Source organism: Myodes glareolus, chromosome 5 (assembly GCF_982192425.1).
Source record: "Myodes glareolus chromosome 5, mMyoGla1.1, whole genome shotgun sequence".
In the NCBI taxonomy this organism is placed as follows: Eukaryota; Metazoa; Chordata; class Mammalia; order Rodentia; family Cricetidae; genus Myodes; species Myodes glareolus.
In genome coordinates, this window is record NC_142030.1 from 113,768,935 (window position 1) to 113,792,203 (window position 23,269).

Below are 23,269 nucleotides of genomic sequence, written 5' to 3' on the forward strand. Positions count from 1 at the left end.
TAGAAGAACATTCCATATGCTGAACACTTTTCTTACTTTGTTCTCCAAGCCTGCGCTTTAATAGATTATTGCTTATGATTGATTCCTTGACAAATTAATATTTATTAGTAATACAGGTCTTGTGGAAGTGAAGTGTTAAATATAGGTTTTAAATTTGTAAAGCTTGCAGGTAAAGTTTAGCGCTGTCACAATACTGTGTACCAGTCATGGAATTTTAAAGAAACACTGGGTTGGGTGGTATTTATCACACACTCTGGAGGAAGGAACTGTTGTTTACAGTTTTAGAGGGAGCTAAGAGGGGTGGCTGTTGGGAGTGGAGCAGATGTAGGCCCATCTGGCTCACAATACATTTTTTTTTAAAGCACTGCTATATTGCTTCCCTAATGAGTTGACAGAGTGAAAAAGGAAAGGGAGGCCGGAATCCTGCAAGCATAGCTTTAACCTTCATTCCTTTCCCTGCCAAGGTTTCGGGTCCTTTGTATTTTGTTGTTTTGCCAGATAGTTTGTGAACTTGGCTGAACTTTGAGACAGAAGTATTTGAATATTTGAAGTAGGGAAGAGTTGAAGGTCATTAGAGTAGGAAAAGTCCAGCCTTTTCTTCTGCAGCCCCATCAGCTAGGTGCCTTCTCATAGCTTGTGCCAGGGACTTCTTCTGCAGACAGAGACAAGGGAAAGCCTCCACACACGATTTTTCATTGTGAGAATTTATTAAATACACAAACAGAGCACTGCTTTGGTCAGCCATCTGCTGGAAGTCAGAAAGGAACTTATTATAAATTTTTAGTTGTTTCAGAAAACTGTTAGTGTCTTGTTTATGCATTGTTAATTGCTTGAGAAGAAAAAAATTCTGTTTTTTGGTTCCTTTTTTTTGTAATCGAAACCCAAATTGCCATTTCTTAGAATTCTGTTTTTAGCCAGGCTATCTATAAATGTTGACCAAGTGAAGTACAGTTGTCTGGTCATAATATATAACTGCTTTAGTTAAGTCTTCAGATTCTTAGGGAAAGAAAATGCATAGCTAAAGTATTTTGGGAAAGAATTGCTTTTGTCACTAGTGGGATTTTACATGATAAAGCATCATATATATTGCAGCTATTTATAACTCCATAAGCGCTTATTGAAGCTACTGTGCGTGTCAGATTCTGAATGACTTCTTTGTCCCAAGTACTGTCATAGGTGCCCAGGATGCATTCATGAATAAAACAAAGTTCCTTATTGCCATAAGTCCTCATTCTATCAGCAGGAACAGAATAATAAACAATCAACATGGCATAGATGTAACAATACATGAAGTGATAATGTGCTGTGAAAGACAAAGAAAAAGCAAGGTGCTGATGAGGGGAGGCAGGCTATGCTGTTAAGGATCAGGTGGTTAAGGCAGGATTGTTGGTAGTTGCTCAAAGATTTGAAAGGTGTGAGGGAGTAAGCCAGACAGCCATGTCACCTTCTATTGCTGTCAGTGTCCTTCAATTTGTGTATAGAGCTCAATTAATTTGTGTTCCTAGTTATAAGACATTTATGTATTGTCTTTTCATATCTGTCTTCTTTATACAAAATGGGAAGGTTTAAGGATCTATATTACCTTAGATGGAACTTGATTATAACTCAGTTAAATATAATTGATAAATTTGAACTTATTGTTAAAATATCAATTTTAAAAGATAATGTATGACTATAGTAATGGAACTGATAATTGAGTGTTATACTTTCAAGTTAGCTTGTTATTCTAAATAATTTTATTTTAAAATGCTTTTGCTGGTCCTAAAGTTTTGAGAAACTCTTTATTCTTCTGAAAGATAGCATTTTCAAGGTAGCAGGTAGCACTTCCAAGGGTAACAGAAAATGAAGGATTTTATGGTGTATTATGTGCACACCATATTGTATAGTTAGCATACATAGATGTTTGAGGGGTTAAAAGTATGTATTTGAGTATTTGACATCCTCTTTGAAATCCATCATTTACTGTTTGTCTAAGCAGAACTTCATTTTCAGATCTATAATATTAGATTACATTCTTCAACTCTAAAACTTATAAACACCGTTTTGTTTCCCTGCGAATTCATTTGGGATTATATGAGTTAAAGTATTGTCTATAGTAGATAAGATAGACTCAAAGCTATTTGAAAAGACTCCAGAGTAAAAGCCCAGAGCTGGCTCAGTTCTCAGCAGTTAATTAGACCAGTATGCCATTACTCTTAACACTGTCAGCTTTTCTCTGAAACTTTTACAAAGTGACTCTTACTGTTCACTTTAATACAAGATGAATACATGAATTGAGCCTTCTTTATTCAAGTTGATTTTTAGGTATTTTTGAAGTTATTGATGACAAGACAGTTATGCTAGGTTACTGTTGCCATGACAAAATACTTTAGAAAATCCACTTAAGGTGAAAGATTTATATGGCCATGGTTACAGTCCTGGTTCCTTTGGTCCCATTGTTTCTGGGGCTGCAGTGAGACAGTGTCATGGAAGTGTGTGCACTGCAGCAAAGCATCTTACCTCATGGTAGCTAGTAAGCAAATGAGAAAAAGCGGGGCTGTGGACAAACACCCTTTAAGAGGGACAGCACCAGTGACTGCCTTCCTCCTAAGGTTCCCTAGCTTCTGGTTGCTTGCAGTTATCAGCGATCTTTGCTTTGCACATGCCACCCCATAATCTCTGCTCCTCTTTTCCTTTTCCCCTCTCACCTGTTCTCTTACCTTCTCCTTTTCTCTCTCCAGTTTTGACAGTGTCTGGCCATGAAACCCATGCTGATCTGAAGCTCACCTCAAACTCACAGTGCTCCTTCAGTGTTTTTTTCTTTGCCAGGATGGGACGTTCCAAATTCCTTAATAGCCTTGGCAAGCCCTTGGCCCCCATGCTCTGACAGGGTGGGTACCCCTCTCTCTCCTCTTGCTACTCTAGATGCTGGTCCTTCCCCCAGGGATTCACACCCTGTCCTCCCTGAGCTCTGCTGTTCTTGGTTCTCCACTCCATGTTTGCTCTCTGCTTCTTCTTATTGCTCTTCTGTCTCTGCTCCCAGTCAATGTCCTTGCCTGTTTCTGCTCTTCCCATGCTGGAGATTGGCTCCAGGGCGTTGCACATGTTTGGTAAGTGCTCATTTCAGTAAGCCACAACTCTAGCCCCTACCTCCATTTCTCACTTGCCCTTTTCCTTCTCTGTGTGTTCCAAGTTTTTCTTTTTATACACACTATAGTCATTAGATTAGGAGCTGTTTTAATCTAATAAAAATCCATCTTAATTTAGTTACATATGCAAAGACCCTGCTTATGTATGAATTCACATTCATAGATTCTGCCTGCTAGGCCAGGTATTAATGGATGTGGATAGCTGGTGCAGTGACTTGGGGAGCAGAAACAAGGGAGCATAAGTGAGAGGAAGGCATAGCTACATAATGGCTGTTAGACTTAGGCTCTGTCGGAGAGGCAAAACAGGTAAGATTTGTTGTAGATGTGAGGCTGAGATGTGGGGTTGACTTTTCTGCTTCTGTGTGTGTAGAGTTAGTTGATAATCCCACAGTGTCACCTTCAATACATTGAAGTCATTTTAGAAGTTTACTGGTGTTTTCAGCATGTCACAACTACTTGAATGTTGTGGCAATTATTTTTTTAATTGTGTTTTTACTTTTTATAGTAACTGTTCATTTAAAACATAATGCATGTTCAGTGTTTTACAGTAGTCACAGAGGTCTTCTGTATAGTAAGTGGACTTGTAGTTTACCATCTACTTTAGATTTAATGATGGATGCTAGCTCTATTAGTTGTGAGATGATAAGATACATTGAATCTGTAAGATTATGATTGTTTGCAAGATCTTTGTGGTTTTGAAGTTCTTTTCAGTTGCTAAGAGCTTCTCTTAAAATAGTTAAATAAGCCATGTTTACATTAGAATGAGGTGTTCACATTGACTGTCTGCTGATAGATTGACTGGGCATTGTGCTAAGTTATTGTCCTCCTGCACCCCCTTCCCCAAAGAAAACCCTTACTACATGCTTCATATACCTTTATTCGCTTGGATTTGCAGATAGGATGATACATTCATTTTGGTGTCATTTGCCTTGAGTATTTTGAAGTCAGAACAATATATTGTACCTTGCAATATTGGGCTCTGTTAGGTTAATTGCTTGGTGTTAGCTGATTTTAGGTTTTGTAAACACTCTAAACAGCATTGTACAGAAAAAGTATTATAATAATGGCCAAAGGTAGTAAATGTTTAATTTTCGAATTAAAAACATCAAGAAAATTAGATTTCTTTAGATCAGAGATCAGTTGTACAGTCAAAGGTTATTCCAAAAATGATTATCCTGCTGGAGCCTCAGTATGCTGTAATTAGTTAAGATGGGATTATTATTGATTAGATTAGACCCTGAATCCAACAAGACACCTTTAGAAGAAAATGTAGACATATGAGCCAAGGAGGTGGTGATGTAAAGTCATAGCAGTTGTGTGGCCCTTGGACTCCAAGGCTCACTTTCAACAGAAGGTGGCTACTTACTTCTTTCAGGGCTTTGCTGGCAATTGAGAGTTACTCTTGTATTTGGTAGCGGGTGGCTTGCACATTGCTGTTGAAATCTGTATGTTCTGACAGACTCACTTCCAGCTTTTCATTGATTTGCTTGTATGCTGGAAGAACAGGGAACCTAGTGCCGTGCTCTTAGCATTCCCAGACCTAGAAACGTGCCCCACTGAGGGTGTAATTTTAAACCGAATGTAACTGTGATAGAGACATTTTAGCTAATGCAGCAACCAGCTATAGAGATCTACTGGTATAGCATAACTGGCAGTTTTTAGTTCTCTTGACCATGTCCTTGGCTAATCTATCCAGGCAGGCAGCTCCATTTCAGCTGGCACAGGAACCTAGACTTCTGTCTTGTGGTTTACCCATGCCCTAGAGCCCTCCCAGAGTCTGCTGGTTTGTCTTTCTGTGTGGAGTGTTGTGTGGGCCATTTCATACCAGTTCTGGAAATGGCATGTATGTTCCAGCCATAGTTTGTTGGTCAGGACCAGTTGTATGGCTTTAGTTTTGTTCCAAGAGAGGTTAAGAAATACAACTACTATGTATGTTCAGGATTTAAAAATCAAATTGTTAAAAATTTAGGCAGTCTATGGCAGAACAGCACATTGTGATTTTTGTGCATTCATTTAAAAATAAATCTATTTTGCCTCATATAGTATTTGTAATTTTGGAAGCAAAAATTATTTTTCCTGTGTGTATTCTAATCGTTTCTCACAGTCTTCTGTGTTATTTTGAGTAATGACATTTTATGATTTATAGAAAGAATAGAAAAATCCTTAGAATATCATATTGCCTTTATAAATCACAGTGAAAATGAAGACTTGGCTTTAAAATTTTTAATGTAAGGTTTTATGGTGCCTGTAATTTCATGTCTCTGTAGAGATTCTGTGCCTGTCACTTTATTTGTAGTCTGAGCTACCAAATGCTTCTTTCTGTGGTCAGTAAATTTTAGTGAGTGAGTTTGCTTGCTAATTTCCAAGGATGCTAAAACTGATAGATTGTTATTCCTGTAGCAAGCACAAAACCCTCACCTGATTATTTTTTTCTGGTAAGATTTGTATTACTTTTTTGGACTTATTTCTACTTTATGAACTTATATCCATATTTGTTCATAATGTGCTTCTGACATATACTAATGTAATAACAAAATCTTTCTAGAATGTTTCTAGAAGAGAAGCTTTAAACAGTTGGGCTGATAATTCTTGACAGTGTTTTTTTATTTGTATAAATTGAGCATTATTGGAGAGTAGGAAGATTTACTTAGAGACACTCATTTTTCCATTTTTCCCCCTTTCCTCAAATTTCAGCTGAAACTTTATTTGACTAATTTGATGCATAGTTGGGAATTGGCTTTCTTTGACCTAAACAGATTAGTATGTTAATTTCTCTGATAGGTAGCATACAGAACACTTAGTGTATTCCAAGTATTATGTGAGCCTGAGCCTGCACATAAGGAAAAAGATGTACCTATATTTTGACTGTGCTGGAATGTATAAGCCTAGGGATGGGTTAGACTAGGAGGACTCCAAAACACAGGAGGAATGGAGGTAAGTGGTTAGAAAAGGGACCCCAGGAGCCCAATGAATGTTTGACTTGTTAATGTCTCACAAGGAATTAAATCAGTACCGTAGACCAGAATAACTATTCCACAGGGCTCTATGACAGCAAGCAGGGCAAGACCCATGGTCATCATTGCATAGAGTCTGTGGTTGTTTGCATCTGCTATGCTATTGGCTGCACACTTGCTTTTGATGATGGTTAGTGACTCTTTGTTTTCCTTATGGAAAGAACATATTTTTAAAGGTAGTTGGGAGCAAAAGGAATAACAATATAGAGTGATAGATAAAATTAGAATGTGTTTTAAGTAGAAATACAAAAGTTTTCACCAGAAAAGCATACGGACTTCATCCTCTTTCCTTTCCTTTTTAGGGTATTTTTTAAAACAGTTCTTTACATGTCTTATTTAAATGCAAATATTGGTGTTAACAAAGTTGAATCTACTTCCATTATGATAGCATGTCTGGGCTAGAGCCATTTTGGGAAATGACAGAATGCAGACTTTGTACTGACAAGTGAAGACTGATTTGGAAGGTTTCAAATGTGTTTTCTTTGTCAGAAGTTAAGAGCAGGATGTCATATCCACCAGCTACTGTGATGGTTGGTTTTTGTCAACACAAGCTAGATAGAGTATCCTGGTTTCAAAGAAGGTTGTCCTGTGGGCATGTCTGTGGTTATTTTCTTCATTAATGATTGATGTAGGAGGACCCAACCCACCATCCCACTGTGGATGGTGGCACCCCTAGGCACGGGTCCTGAGCCATATAAGAAAGAAATTGAGCAAGTCGTTAAGGAACATTTCTGTAGGTCTCTGCTTTAGCTTTTGCCCCCAGGTTCCTGCTTTGGTTTCTCTCAATGATAAACTATGATGTGAAAGTATAAGCCATATAAGCCCTTTTCTCCCCAGGCTAATTTTAGTCACTGGTTTGTTATGGCCACATAGAAGCAAACTAGAATAGCTATAGCTACTTATCTATTGCCTTTGGAACTGAGAAGATCATAAAGTAAGTGTGTGTGTGTGTGTGTGTGTGTGTGTGTGTGTGTACACGCACATACGTGTATGATAATCTCTGAATGCAAAGTTGTAACAAAACCAGCATCTAAAGAAGTCTTCTTTAAAACAAACAGCCCAAGAAGAGATCTGAGCATCTACTCTTAAAGTCAGCTAAACCAGTTTTCCTTGGTGCATAGAAGATAGAGTTAAAGATGCCTGAGAACTTAAGTAGGCCCAGCTTCTTGGTCCATTTACTTCTGTTGTTGAGGTTAATACAATGAAGTGCAGCAGAACCTTTGTTAGAGAAGCCAATTGACAACCGAGTGCTAGAAGTTGGTGTGTCTCAAACTACAGTCTCAGTGATGATCAGGCACCTATCCAGGATAGTTTACTCTAAAACTGTAGGGGTGAAACTCTACAATCTGTCTTTTATTTACAAGTTTCCAGGTAATTTTTGGTGCATGCTAAAAAGTGTGAAATTTTCCACTAGAGCTGGTTTCCATTCAGTATTTATGGTGAAACTTATAGTTAGAGAAATAATATTATAATTTGAAAGTTCATAACCAATTTTGCTATAGCTTATTTGAGAGTTTGCTCTCCCCACATTTAAATTACTTTAGCTCTGTGTTTACTGAATCATTGAGGCCATTGGGGGATAGTACACATTTTCTGGCATTCCTTAATGAGTGTTATAAAGTAAATTAACCTGCTAGTATTTTCTAGGATTAAGAATCTGTAGCAGTTTATGAGCTCTGAATAACCCTAATCACACTGAATAGCCATCAGGAAGAAGTAAGAGTTACTGGGCAAATAACATGATGCATAAAGTAACCCTCCCCCAATCTAGTACGTGACTGGTTGTCATTTTCATTAGCTTAGAGCAACCAGACTTCAGAGACAAAATTACCAGATGGGGTTTAGGGCTCAGGTCTTTAGTCTGCTACAGGGTCATTTCTGTCTGTTTGCTGGATCTTGAAATGGTCCTAGACAAGTGATTAAATTCATTCTTTCTATCACAGAAGTAGTCAAAAAGGATTTAAGGATTTGAGTCCAGTAAGAACACACTTTATAGCTTATCAGTGCTTAAGCTCCACAGAGAGCAGTTGGAGTGAGAGCATTGAGCACCGTCACTCATCCCGGGGCCATATTGACTTCTCTGTTAACTGCATCGTCCTCAGATAGTCTTAGTTTTTTTGTTCTGCTTTGACATGAAGCCTTATAGTCTCATAACATTTGGAAATTGTTTTGACAGCTTAATGTGCCATTTTTACTCTTTTGAAAAAACTTTTCAGATAAACTAATTTATACAAAGATTTAGAGACTTTTTTTAGATCCTTCTAGAGAAATACAAGCTATTAAATTTTCTCTATGCTCAGTAAACAGAACTAAGTGAAACCAATATGTAAAGTTACACACACACACACACACACACACACACACACCTGTTCTTAGACTTGGTGGCTCAGAATTCCTTTAGTTTTTCATACTTTCTTTGAGTAGGGAGCTCAGGTGTGAGCTTGCTGAGTGTTCTGACTTAGGCTCTGTTGTGAAGCTGGCAGTCGTATGGGACTACACAAACTGTAGCCCCAGGGACTACAGTTCTTTGGGCTCCATAGTAGCTTCAGCATCTATTTGTGTTAGGATTTCTTCCATGACAGTTGTTTAGAGTCTCAGTTCCTCGCTGACTGCTAGCAAAAGGTTCTGCCTCCTCTCTTTGGCCGTTCGTGAGTTTGTGTGAGTGTCCTCATGAAAACGCAGCCGGCTTAAAGAATTTTGGAGGTTGCAAGCTGCTGATGTTACTTCTGTCATTCTCTTTATTAAGAAGCAAGCCACATGGAAGGAGAATGGAAGGAGGTTCTAGCATTTGGAGGAGAAATATACAAATATATATATACATATACATACATGCATATACATGTATATGCACATATATGTATACATACATGTATATACATGTATATGCATATATATAAATAAAAATGTGGATGTGTTTGTGTGTCTGTGTGAGTCTATGTCACATGCATAGGTGTCCATAGAGGCCTGCAGAAAAGGGTGTCTGATCCCCTGGGTCTTTGAGCTGCCCGACATGGGTTCCTGTCATGGAACTCAACTGAGCCATTTCTTCAGCCCCTGCCTCAGTAGGCAAAGCCATTTGCTGCCAAGTCTGATGACCTGAGTTTGAGCCTCAGAACCCACATGTAGAAGAGAACTGATTTCTGCAAGTCTCACAAGCATACACAGAATAAAACAAAACAAGGTTCTACGAAATTCTTTGCAGAGATATTTCATTGGCCTCAAATTTATACTTCTGTTGTTTGAGGAAGTAACCTGCATCTATAGGAATTGCGTGCTAGAGAGGAAAGGGGAGCTTGGAGAAGTAAATTCTAGAAATCTGCAAATGACCATCACTAAGTTAGAGCATGCATATGAGGAAAGTGTGCAGAGCTGGGAAACACTGACCAGAACGACAGAGGTAAAGCTTGACGCTCATGCAGCTCCTTCTAGCCAGAGTGGGAAAGGACTCAGGCTACTGTTTGCTAATGCTCTTAATGACTTAAGACTGTTGTCTTGCAAGTAAACTTACAAGAAGACAAACAGCTTCCAGATAACTGTCCTAGAAAAAGCCTGCATTATTTGTAGAAACAAATTAGCATTCACCAGGGTAGAATTCACAGTGAATGGTATTCAAACAAAAATGATCAGCAATGTGAAAAAAAAAAGGCCCATTTACAAAACAGTCAGTGAACTAAACTGACACAGCAGCAGTATGAGTGACAGGGTTAACTGCCAGGAAATATTAGCAGCCCCATTTGCTTTTTATATGTTCTTGAAGGTGAAGCATTAGCATGCCAGGAGATGTGGAAGATACTTTTGTGTGCTCAAGCACCTAAACTGGGCTATTGTATATACTATATATCCTAAATTCTGTATATACTATTTTAGATATACTAGATATATTCTAGATCTACTAGAACTGTTTTTTTTTAAACAGATTTAAACACTGCAGAACAAAAGATTAGTAAACCTGAAGATACAGTGGTTGGCACAACCAATATAGAGAGCAGATAGAACTAACCATTAATGAGTTATAATTTCAAGAGATATAATTTGTACCTGTACAGACGGTGCTCCTCCTATAAGAGATATAATTTGTACCTGTACAGACGGTGCTCCTAAAAAAGACTGTGATATCAGAGAAAGTATTTGAAGCAGTAATAGCTGGCAAAATTCTCAGTTTTTACCATAAATTTCAAATACTCTAAATCTTGAGTATAAGAAATGTGAAATAACATATCAAATATCAGGTTGCAGAGAGCTGGGGAAATGTACGGCTGTTAAAGTTCTTGACTTGAAAGCACAAGACTCCTGGCGTGCACACAAAAATGGCTATTGTGTTGACATGTACCTATAATACCGCTGGGGAGGAGGAGGCAGGAGAGACCCCATCTCTAAGGTGGTGGACATATTCTCGCATTCAGGATTGTCTTCCAGCCTCTATGTGCATGCCCTCCCTACACCATGTGCTAAAGAGAGAAAACAAATTGCTTCAAACTACTGATAAAGAGAAAATCTTCAAGAGGCAGCAAGGCAGTAGGTGACATGGTCTGTACTGAGGAAGGGTAGCACACTTCAGAAACAAAAGGTGTTGGAAGGGCATCTTCAGAATTCTGAAGAGAATGCTGTTAACCTAGAAGTCTACATGCAGTGAAATATCATTAAAATCAAAAAGTTTTCGTGTACACAAAAGCAGACAGACTTTGTTTTAGCTGATCTGCACCACAAGAAATGGCTCAGACACTGAGACAATGAGATCATCTCACATGGACTGGGTCTATGTAAAGGAATGAAGAACCCTGGAAGTGGTAGATATAAAAGACTGAAATTCTCTCAAAGTAATTTACTGTTCATAGCAAAATTCAAAAAGGTTCAGAATGTAATTTAAAGAAATTTGATAGATTCTTGCTCTTAACATCACCATTTTTTATTTTCTTGAGGTTGATCACACCATTCTAATTGCACTATCTGTCAGAGCTTGTGTTTATGCACATCTATTTTAAGGTGTGTGTGTGTGTGTGTGTGTGTGTGTGTGTGTGTGTGTGTATCCCATGCACATGCAAGTGTTCAATGAGGCCTGGACATGGTGTCAGATCCCCTGGAACTGGAATTGTAGGCAGTTGTGAGCCATTTGCTGGGACCTGAACCCAGGTCTGAAAGACCATCAAATACTTTTAAACCACTGTATCTTCTTTCTAGCCCTCTATATGTTTTTTTATTTTACCTCTTCTAGAGTTCATAGCTTTCTTTTATGCATTTTTCAAGTGGCTTTATATGGTATAGAAACATTAAGTAGCTGGTTTGTAGTAAGCAGAAAATTGAAATTTCTGCATATGAGGAATGCATTTGTTGGAGGAAATATCTTACTTTGGAGAAGGAGTTGCAGGTGTATTAAATCTCTTAGATTTATTAGCATAAAACAAAATTTCTGGTGGTGATGTTGAAAGCAGCATTTGGTCTTTGACTACCAGGATTTCAAAACTGTAGGTCTGTTATAGGTGACAGAAAATCAAGTGATTCTGAAATATTGCTTTAAGCTGTGTAATAAAGGGAAGATTTTCTTAAGAAAATATACTTCTAGAATTTTGCATAGGTTTGACTTATGGAAAACATTTTATATACCACTATCAATTCAGCAGTTGTACTATGAGAAATAAAAGTAAGTAAAAACTGCCTTTGTGATGTGGAATAGGAGTGTTCAGGAAGTCATTAAGAAGCGTATCCTTTAACATGATAATTTGCTTTAAGGACCTTGGGGGTTATTATAGAACACCATTAAAAAACATTACATTTATCTTATGCATATATATGTGTGTATGTGTATGTATGTATGTATGCATGCAGCATATGCATGTGTGTAAGTGCAGCAGAGATCAGAGGACAGACAGCTTGTGAGAGTTTTCTGTGTTTGTATAATGTTGGTCTCAGGGATTGGATTCAAGACTTCAGGCTTAGTGGCAAGTGCCTTTACCTGCTGAACCATCTTGTTAACTCTGGATCGTCAGTTCTGCCATATGCCAAGTAAGTAGTTAGAAGAGAAACTATATATGTGCTTTTAAATTTTTTGTTGTCCTCTCTGTTTCAACTTAAAATGTTTGCTTTCAGAGCATATCCTGAGTTGAGAGAATGTCTTGAACTTGTAGGCGATTTGTGTAACATTTCTAAAGCCCAGTCTCTACCCATTGGCTCTGCTATAAACTGGTAGGCATCACCTTCTTTTGTGTTATCAGTATGTATTAGCGTGTCGGGCAATTGGAAGACTAGTGATAGTTAAATGATTCTGATGTCAGAGAATTAGGGAGTCTGACACAAAGGAGGGTGTGTTTGTGTGACTGCCCAGGCGTGTGTTACCTCATTGACCTCCATGTTCCCCAGAGTGCAGCTGGTGCGCAACCCGTTCTGAGGGTGTGTTTAATCGGGAACACCCAGGAAGAGAAGCAGCGAGGGGACGAAATGCACTCAGACCAACACTGGGCGTGGGAGTGGATATTTGATTCAGAGTGGGATCTTCAGGAGTTTCCAAGAACAAACCTGTCTTGCCCTATGCTCCAAAACTCTTTGGAATTTTCCGACTAGAGAATAAAGAGAGTAAAAAATCCAGTCTTTGTTGCTTTGTTCATTCTCTTAACAGTTCTTTCTGGCCTAAGTCAGCCTGGTGATTTGCTGTGGAGCTTGTTTAGGAGATATTTGGATTTGGAGACTGAAAGACTCTCATTTATGTTTTCTGGTTTTTGTTTTATGTCCCCCCATCATCTCTATTATAGTTATTTGCACATATGTATACATGTGATAGTTGTAAGTTTCCTTGAAGCTTTTCTGATATGAGGAAATAAAATAATTGCTGCTTTGTATTCACACATTATGGAAGTGTGAGTGTGTTTAGATCATACATATGTGGAAGTATGGGTGTGTTTAGATCACACACATTTACAGAGGTGTGGGTGTATTTAGATCACATACATGTGCAGAGGTGTAGGCATGTTTGATCACACACATGTGCGGAGGAGCAAATGTGTTTGATCACACACATGCGGAGGAGTGAGTGTGTTTGATCACACATTTGTGGAGGTATGGGTGTGTTTAGATCACACACATGCAGAGGTGTGGGTGTGTTTAGATCACATGTGTGGAGGAGTAAGTGTCTTTGATCACACACATATGCTGAGGAGTGAGTGTGTTTGATCACACACATGTGCGGAGGTGTGGGCATGTTTAGATCACACACATGTGCAGAGGTGTTGGTGTGTTTGATCACACACATGTGCGAATGAGTGTGGTTGATCACACACATTTGCGGAGGTGTGGGTGTGTTTGATCAGATTCTTTGTTGGAGAATGTTACTTTATTTTATAGTCAAGAAAACTGGGTTTTGGAATTCAGTTGCAGTGTATTGATTTAGGCTATTTTCCTTTTTTCTTGGAATCTTATCTGTTCCCTACTGTCTCTACTATTGAAAAGAATCTGTCACATCCAGAAGGCCTAAACTGAACTCATGTGGTAGCTGATATTAGTTGTCAGCTTGACATACTTTGAGAGGAAACCAAAATTGAGAAGTTTTCTCCATCAGCTTGGTATGGAGCATGTCTGCAAGGCATTTTCTTGGCTACTGACTGATACAGGAGAGGCCTGCTCACTGTGGGCTGGTGGTCCTGGGCTGTATAAGAAAGCATGCTCAACACAACAGCCAGAGAGTAAGCCCCTGAGCAGTATTCCTCTGTGACCTCTGCATCAGCTCCTTCTTCCAGGTTCCTTCCTTGAGCCCATGCCATGGCTTTCCTCAAAGCGGCCTGTAAGCTGAGATAAACTCTTTCCCCTCAAGTTACTTTTGGCCATGGTGTTTATGACAGCAAGAGAAAGCACACTAAGATGGAGGCTGCCCATTCGTTTCCTGACTGCCCAGATCCAAATAGTCACAGAGAAACTATATTAGTTACAACAGTGACCAACAGCTTAGGCGTATTTCTAGCTAACTCTTATATCTTAAATTAACCCATTTCTAGTTGTATTTTACCATGAGACTCATGGTTTGTTACCTCTTGCTTCTTGGGCAGCTTCATGGCGTCTCCTCATCTATACCTACTCTCTCTGTATCTCTGTTCAGAAGTCCTGCCTGATTTTACTCTGCTAAGCCGTTGGTCGAAACAGCTTTATTTATCAACCAATAAAAGCAACACATAGACAGGACATCCAGGTATTAAGAAAGAATCGTAGTTACAATATTTAGTTTATTTGTATTAGGCAAAAATTAAAGAAAATATTCTATAATCTATCTTTGTGAGTCTAAAGTTTTGCATCTAATTTGTCTTTTATCATAACTAAGGAAAACTATATCTGTCTAGTCTTCAACTCCATCAATGACTTCAGAAGAATATAATATTACGTAAGTTAGCAGACAGGGAGCGTTTTCTTAAGGGAGCCAGTGCTTCTGCTCATCACCAGCAAACAGCGTCTATCTAGGAAAAAATGTGGCTTCCAATAAGCTGCACCTGGCTCCTGGTTTTCTGGGTAGAAACAAACATAATAACTACCTTCAGAACTTTAACTATTGAAGTCTTTCTCACTGTCTTAAATCTCAGTGCTGCTCTCTGCCCCTGCCCCTTCCTCCAGAAATCACAAATATTGCTGTACTAGACCTTCATCTTGTGGTGTGTTCCTATTAGAACAGTATTTTTTATTTCTTCTTTTTAGTAAACATACATTGAATAAGTGTGGGGAGAAAACAGGCAGTTAATCCTAGTAAGACTGATTATTTTTATTCAATGTGGAATGCTGAATGTTATTTTCCATCTTAGCCTGTAATCTTTTCTTCTTAATTTTTCAATGACTAGCACACAATCTATCTTGAATCTATCTCTTGTTAAATATGTAACAAATTATAATGAGATAGGTAATAAGAGAGGACCTAAAAGTCTTTCCTTTTATTTTAAGAAAAAAAGTTATGCTTTACTTGCTACTAAAATACACGAGGAATAATTGTGGTTGTTCTTACTACCATAATTCCACAATGGCTTTTTGGCCGTATGTTCTTTAGTTATATGTTAGTTTTTCCCCCTATAACTATTGTTTCCTAATTAATTGATCTAGTATATAGCTGAGGGAACAAAAGCTTATTTCTAGAGACTAACATGTAACATGTTTGCTTGTGTTCATTTTAGGAAAACCTCACAGCACTGGGAGCTCTGAGAGGATTCAGCTCTCAGGAATGTACAATGTCCGAAAAGGCAAAATGCAGTTGCCAGTGAACCGATGGACAAGACGCCAGGTTATCCTGTGTGGGACGTGCTTGATAGTATCATCTGTGAAAGACAGCTTGAGTGGAAAGATGCATGTTCTGCCACTAATTGGTGGAAAAGTAAGTGTAAAACAACAATGCTGAAAAGTATTTCAGCATTTGTAAGGACGTTTCAGCCATTTCTGTAATAAAAGGGAGATAGATTTGGCTTGTCTGAACTCCTACTTCCTGATATTGGTTACTAGAACTGTGAAAATAACAATACCATTGGATCATGAGGGAAAGTAGATCTACAGAATGTCATTGTTCTGTTTTAGAGTGCAGATGATAAACTAATTATGAGTAGATATCTTTTGTTTTGTTGAGCACATACCTCATAGTACAGAACATCATTCCTAAGTTTGACTGTAGAAATACTCAAGTGTGCTTATGAAGGTTTAAGATGTCCTACTGCTGAAGTCTGGCTAGACTTCCGTTACCTTCTGCTTACTTGTGTTCAGGGACTTAGTGGGATTAATTACTATGACTGACCATTCTGAGCTGGAAATGTTGCTTACACACTTGACATTACCAGTTGCTTTTCTTTGGGCATGTTAACTGTTTTTTTTTATTATTATTTTTTACCCATCACTTATAAAATAGAACCAGTTTTCTCAGTGAAGTAGTAAATTCTCTGATGATTTATTTATAAACAAGTATTAAATTCTCTGTTGGGGATAACATCACTATAATCACATCAGTGTTTGCTGTTTTTAAAATGATGTCATTTGTTAAACATTCTCATTTAGATAAGAAATAGTTTGTTGGAACTGGGGACATATAAAACATTTATTACCTTCCTTTATTCATTTATTCATCTATCCATCCATCCATCCATCCATCCATCCATCCATCCATTCCTCTCTCTTCCTATTCCTCTCCCTTTCCCTCTCTCTCTCCCTCTCCTCCCTCTCCCTCTCCCTGATGGGGAAGGATGTAGATCTAGATGGAGAATGCAGTTAGTGGAAAAATAAGAAGCCATTTTTTTGTGAAAATACAAACATAAAAATATTGACACATGTCTGATACATTCTAAAAGTTGAAGTCGGAATTGAAGGTAAAGGCTAGATCTGCATAGTGACACGTGGCTCTGATGTCAGCAACTTTGTAGTTTAGCCTGTCCTTGGGGACGTTCTGTGCTAGTTTCTCTTCCCTGCCCTGCAAACCCTAGCCCCAGGAAGGCTGGTACCCAAGCCTTCTCACAATAGATTTCAGCCAAACTAAAAGCTAGTTTTAAATCTATTCTTTCTTTCATTTTTGAGTGAAACTATGTAAGTAGTTAAGGATGACCTTGACTCCTGATTCACCTGCCTGGGATTACAGGTGTGGGATTACAGGTGTTTGCCACCACAGCTAGTTTGTTTCCGAACCCAGACTTGACACATGGTAGGCAAGTTTTCTACCAAGCAAACACATCCATGGCCTAGTTGATTGTTTCACATTTTGTCTTTTCATGAATTAATGAAAATTTTTGCCTTTAATGTTGTCATCATAGATGATTCTTTTAAAATGCAGACATAGTTAACATTTGGTTTATATGTAAAGTCTGTCTTGTTTGCCATGCTTGGTGTTTGCATAGGCAAATGTGATATAATGATTTATTGCTTATCTTTTGTGAGGGAAGGTACTGTGTTTGAAAATGGGAAGTCACCATCTGTGGCTTTGAACAGCTTACGATTCCAATCAGGAGAGGAAGGGTGGATGCATCATCATTTGCATTATAGCTGTAAGCAGGGCACAGAAAGCAAGAGCACTATGGAAGGTCAGGAAAAGGGCAGCGCTTTGTAGGGGGAAGAAAGCATTTTGTAACGAGAGACGTAACAATAATAGAAATTGAAGGGTGAAAAATCTTTTGACATTTAAAGTGGGAACAAGATTATTCTACTCAGAGAGAGGCAGAAGAGCAGGTGGAATGTTCAGATAAGGTCAGAAAATCTGTCTATAATTAGCATTGCCGTTCAGAGACCAGTCCTGTCTTCCAGGCCTGTTATTGGATAGACTTCTACTATTGAGTGAATTGAAAGTTAATAGCTTCCGCTTTTTACAAGCAGATCTTGCCAAACCTGCTTTGCACTGTCTTTAAAAATAATGGAGCTTGTTGAAAACCAAGTCTTTTAAAACCTGTTGACCCAGTTAGGAGAAAATCATTCACTTTTTGTAATATGAGCTTTTATTAGTGTTTGTCAATTTCTTTTTGTCATCCTGTTTTATTTGGTAAAGGAAAAGCTGAGATTAAATGCAAGAACCTTTTTTCTTTCTTTTTAATTTATATGTGGACGAGCTGGAAGTGAAATGTATAGTCTAGTGGCAGTTGCTATTTTTTCAGTTTTCCACATCAACAGGCATGATCATTTTACAGTTTTCAAATAACAAGTGCCTTCATTTTTTAAAAAATTTTATTGGTTTTTATTGAGCTCCACATTTTTCTCTGCTCCCCTCCCTGCCTCTCCCCTACCCTTCAACCCTCCCCCAAGGTCCCCATGCTCTCAATTTACTCAGAAGATCTTGTCTTTTTCTACTTCCCATGTAGATTAGATCTATGTATATCTCTCTTAGGGTCCTCATTGTTGTCTAGGTTCTCTGGGATTGTAATTTATTGACTGGTTTTTTTTACTTTATGTCTAAAAGCTACTTATGAATGAATACATATGATAATTGTCTTTCTGGATCTGGTTTACCTCATTCAAAATGATGTTTTCTAGTTTCATCCATTTGCCTGCAAAATCCAAGAATTTTTTTTCTGCTGTGTAGTACTCCCTTGTGTAAATGTACCACATTTTCCTTATCCATTCTTCGGTCGAGGGGCATTTAGGTTGTTTCCAGTTTCTGACTATGACAAACAACTATGAACATAGTTGAGCACATGTCCTTGTGGCACTATTGAGCATCCTTTGGATATATATATATATATACCTAAAAGTGGTATTACTGGGTCTTGAGGAAGGTTGTTTCCTAATTTTCTGAGAAATCGCCACACTGATATCCAAAGGGGCTGTACCAGCCCTCACTCCCACCAGCAATGCAGGAGTGTTCCCTTTACTCCACAACCTCTCCAGCATAAGTATTTTTGATCTTGGCCATTCTTACAGATGTAAGATAGAACCTCAGAGTTGTTTTGATTTGCATGTCTCTGATGACTAAGGATGTTGAATATTTCCTTAAGTGTCTTTCAGCCATTGTAGATTCCTCTGTTGAGAGTTCTCAGTTTTAGTCTGTATTCCATTTTTTTTTATTGGATTATTTGTTCTTTTGATGACCAATTTCTTGTTCTTTGTATATTTTGGAGATCAGCCCTCTGTCTGATGTGAGATTGGTAGAGACCTTTTCCTGTTCTGTAGGCTGTTGTTTTGTCTTGTTGACCATATCTTTTGCTTTACAGTTTCAGGAGATTCCATTTATTAATTGTTTCTCTCAGTGTCTGTGCTGGTGGGCTTATATTTAGTAAGTGGTCTCCTGTGCCAATGTATTCAAGTGTACTTCACACTTTCTCTTTTAGTGTGACTGGCTTTATGTTGAGGTCTTTGATCCATTTGGACTTCAATTTTGTGCATGGTGATAGATATGATTCTGTTTTCATTCTTCTACATATTGATATCCAGTTATGCCAGCACCATTTGTTAAATATGCTTTCTTCTTTTCATTTGATTTTTTTTTTGCGTCTTTGTCAAAATTCAGGTTTTCGAAAGTGTGTGAATTAATATCTGGGTCTTCGATTTGGGTTGCTTCATTGTTTAAGAAAGCTGATTTGTACCAGTGAGTTGTCTTTGTGGGTAGTGGCACTTGTTGCCTAGCCTGATGATCTGAGTTCGATCCCTGGGCTCCATATGGTGGAATGCCAGAACCAACTCTTTCCAAGTTATCCTCTGGCGTTTTTATACATCTTGGCCCTTGTGCATACAGACAGACAGACACACACACACATATAACTGCATCCTCTGATGTCCTTACACCTCTTGGTCATTATACATACAGACACACACATATACACAACTGTATTCTCTGACATCCTTATGCATCTTGGCCATTGTGCATACAGACACACAAATACACAATTGTAGTTTTTAAAGATGTTAAAGCTGTCTTAAAGTGTTATTGAAAAGGTATTTTAAATAAAGATAATTTTTTATTCATTGTGTTCTCATGCCAAATTTGCTCTCTAGAATTAAAACTCATTATTAGCTAATGTATTTAAGTAAGGTTTTAATATTTTTACCTAATCAGCTAAAGATGAGCAATAAATGAGCTGTTCCTTTTTGTTCTGTACAGTTAAGGGAATTATCTAAGATAGCCGTACCTTCAGTAGTTGGGTAGATGGCAGGAGCTGATGGTGAAACATCAAGTCAGAATCATCATCATCATCATCATCATCATCATCATCATCATCAGGCCACCAGAACATTCTGATTAAGTTGACATTCTTTAAGATAGAGACTTTTCATTGTATGGATTTTGTAAGATGTCATATTTATATAGTTTCATTTTAATGTTCTAATCTGTAAATATTCCATAGTTAGTATAATTTTTAAAGTAATTTTTCTACTTATGAATGTTAGGGATTATTCTATTTTATTAACGTTCCATGTTTTTGTTGTTACAGTGTTTTTTGACGTAATCTTAGATTGATATTCCTTCTGGTAAATACATTTTTAATACAGGAATTTCTTTCTATGCCCGGGAACATTTGATATTATGTAGAAATGTTTTTGATGTTGAGAAGAGTGAACAGACAGCCTGCCCTTGAGCCTGTACTGCCCTGGGTAGGTCTCACTTTTTGTAGTTCTCCATCGAGGAGCCCACACTTGGGCTCTAGAGTATATCTGCCTTTCTTCTAAGTGTCTATTTTTTCATCAAAGCCTGTATTGAAACATTTTTATTAAACTCCAACTTTTCTTCATAAACTGGTTACTTTCAAAAATTCTTTTCAACATTGAAGCTGTGAATTCTAGTTTGGCCCAAATCTAAGGGAAGTTCTCAGGCTTGTGAAGGTGATAATGGAGACCTGTGTCTCCGGCCTCTGCCCCCAGAACACTGACAGGACAGTGAGTCATCAGTTAACAATAGTTTCTGTGACAAAGTGACAGAAACATAGGGGAGCACAAGAAGCCCAAAAAGAAAACAGCAAAATACAAAGAAAATACAAAAAGTATTGATGCACTAACTTTGAAATTAGTGTTACCATGGTACTAGAACTATCAGATCTTGTTGCCTTAAAATAGTAATTTTTCATTCTTCTAACATGTCCACTGTGAGTTGGTGGGTTTGGGGTTGATCTCTCTTTCTGCACACTGTGTAGGGACCCTGCATGATAATCTGCTCTTCTGTTGTTTAATATTGGTGACCTGTGGCAGAGTCATTCCCTGGTCCTTGTCTTTCCGTGTGTGCTGTGAGTGTTAATGTGCATGAATGAAAGCAGCTGAGACGAGAACGTCCGGTGTCCTTTCAGTCACTGCTGCCTGCTCTTCTTCCTGAACCTCATGGCTAAACTGGAAGTCAGCAGCCCCAGCTGTCTTCTTCCTGCCCACATTGGAGCTGTGGTTGTAGGTATTTGTAAGGAAGGCCTGGTGGCTGGTTTAATGCTTTCCTTCAAGTCCCACTCCTGTATATTTAGATCTGAAATAGTTATGCATGCCACTCTTGTCAACAGCTTATAGCCAGAATTATTTATGTTGACTTTACTTTTGTAAGGGGTGTGGGAAGTGCTGAGAAGTAGATGGAGTGTTTGGTGAATACCAGTATCCTTGCTGCAAAGGCATTAAAAAACCTAGCAAGGATTTCCAGAGTGAAATCAGCAGGTCAGACAGGTCCTCAACAGTGAAGAGCTCAATCCGAATGAGCTACCAGAAATGCACTGTTGTTGAGTGTGTGCACTGGAGAGCATTGCTGGCCTCTAGAAGGTAAGCATATTCACATTACAGGATGGTACCCAGTTTGCTTGCCAAGGTGTAATTTTACACTCACTCTAAGTCTTATTGTCTTTTATATTTTTACCATGACTTTATTAACTTACAGTGTGTATACACCTGCCAGTGCATGTGGGCACCATGGTGCCTGTATGAAGGTCAGAGGACAACTGGAGCATTGGTTTTCCCCTTCAATGATGGAGGATTCAGATCAAATTCAGGTTGTTGGGCTGGGTACCAAGTGCCTTTACCTGTTGAGCCCGCACATCATTCTTTTAAGTTTAAGATTTAATTTTCTTTTTAATTATGTGCTTGTGTCATGGGGGGGGGGTACATACACTTGAATAACGTTGTCTATGGAGTCCAGCAGAGGAAGTCAGATCACCTACAGTTAGTTTACGTGGATGCTGGGAACAGAGGTGCTGTCCTCTGAAGCAGCACAGTCTCCTCATCACTGATCCATCCCTTCAGCTCCAGTTTCTACTTTTGTTATTATTGTCATTCAGTGTAGAGTTCATTCAGCTTTCGGTTTTAAATTTTCTGTCTAATAAGTTCCATGCTAAGAAAATTAATTTTCTAATTTCCTAAATATTAAAAGATGTTTAATTTCCCTTTGTGTTTGCTTGATTTCATTGCACAGATTTTGACATGTATTTGTTTAGTTGTAAACTTTTAGGTTATAATTTTTTTAAAACCTGAAATGTTTAGAAGTATGTATTTGAAAAGTGGGTCATGTATGGGGCTGGATTTTTAGCTGCAGTGGAACACTTGCCTAGCACACCCAGGCTCTGGCAATCCTCCGCCCGGAAAGAGCGAGCTGTACAAGTGTGCTGTTCATCTTCTAAACATACACGGATTGTAAACTAATTTTCGTTAGTGATTTCTGATATGATTACATTTTGAACAATGTCATCATAATGACAGTTTAAAAATTCTATTGTACATTTTTTATGGCCCTTTTGGTCAAGAAAATAATAGGAGTTTGTATAGGATGTTTTGTTTACCTTTTTCTCTTTATGAATAATTTATTGTGAATGGGAGTTTATTGTTTTAATTCTAGGAAGAAGAAGCCCAAAACCTTTTTGTGAAGATACCTATATAAAGGGCCTGTACTGTCTTCAATAGGAAGAAGGGAATTTCATTTGGGTGGTGAATTCTAAAGAAGATAAAAATCCTCCTGTCTTGATTTGTCAATCACATTGTTTGAGATGCAAGGATGTGGCTGTTAGAAAGGCACATAGTGAGAGGAGATGCAGGTGTGGTTAGCAGCTAATCTGAGCTTCTGCTGACTTACTTGCCTCTGTTGTCTGCTCTTCACAGGTGGAAGAAGTGAAGAAGCACCAGCACTGTTTAGCATTCAGCTCTTCGGGGCCCCAAAGCCAGACCTACTACATCTGCTTTGATACTTTCACGGAGTACTTACGGTGGCTGCGGCAAGTCTCCAAGGTGAGCAGTGCTGATGCTGGAGCCTGCACGCCTGCTGTGTGCCTTTCTCAGTTCCTACAGTGCTGATGCTGGAGCCTGCACGCCTGCTGTGTGCCTTTCTCAGTTCCTACAGTTTCTACACTTGGGTCTTCTCTCTCGGGTATACTAGTGATTAGCAAGCTTCAGTATTTAAAAAGCTAAATATGGGTGAAAACGAGCACCTCTCCCATAATTTTAGTTTAGCCCCTAAACTTAGCATTTTTTTAAAATTAAGGTGTATTGCTTTCTTTTTCCTTCCTTTCTTCTTTCCTTCCCTCCCTCTCTCCCTTCTTCCTTTCAGAATTCCATTTGAGTATTTTAAATCGTGTCTATTCCTCCTCCTCCCTCAACTCCTTCTATTTCCCCCACTTATTCTCAAATTTATGACTTCTTTAATTATTATTATTGGTGTGGTGTGGTTTAGTGTTTGTGTGTGTGTGTGTGTGTGTGTGTATGTGTGTGCACATGCATGACACAACCTTCTGAGTTCATTTAGTGTTGCTCGTTTGTATA

At 38.4% G+C, this 23,269-nt stretch overlaps 1 protein-coding gene across 1 annotated transcript in view; it reads left to right on the forward strand.

The window, feature by feature from the left end:
• Phlpp1 (PH domain and leucine rich repeat protein phosphatase 1) overlaps positions 1-23,269 on the forward strand; it is a 204,539-nt gene that overhangs the window by 67,683 nt on the left and 113,587 nt on the right. The window contains exons 2-3 of the mRNA XM_048443747.3: positions 15,277-15,473; positions 22,613-22,738. Coding sequence (XP_048299704.3) covers positions 15,277-15,473; positions 22,613-22,738 — 323 coding nt within the window. The remainder of the gene's footprint in view (positions 1-15,276; positions 15,474-22,612; positions 22,739-23,269) is intronic.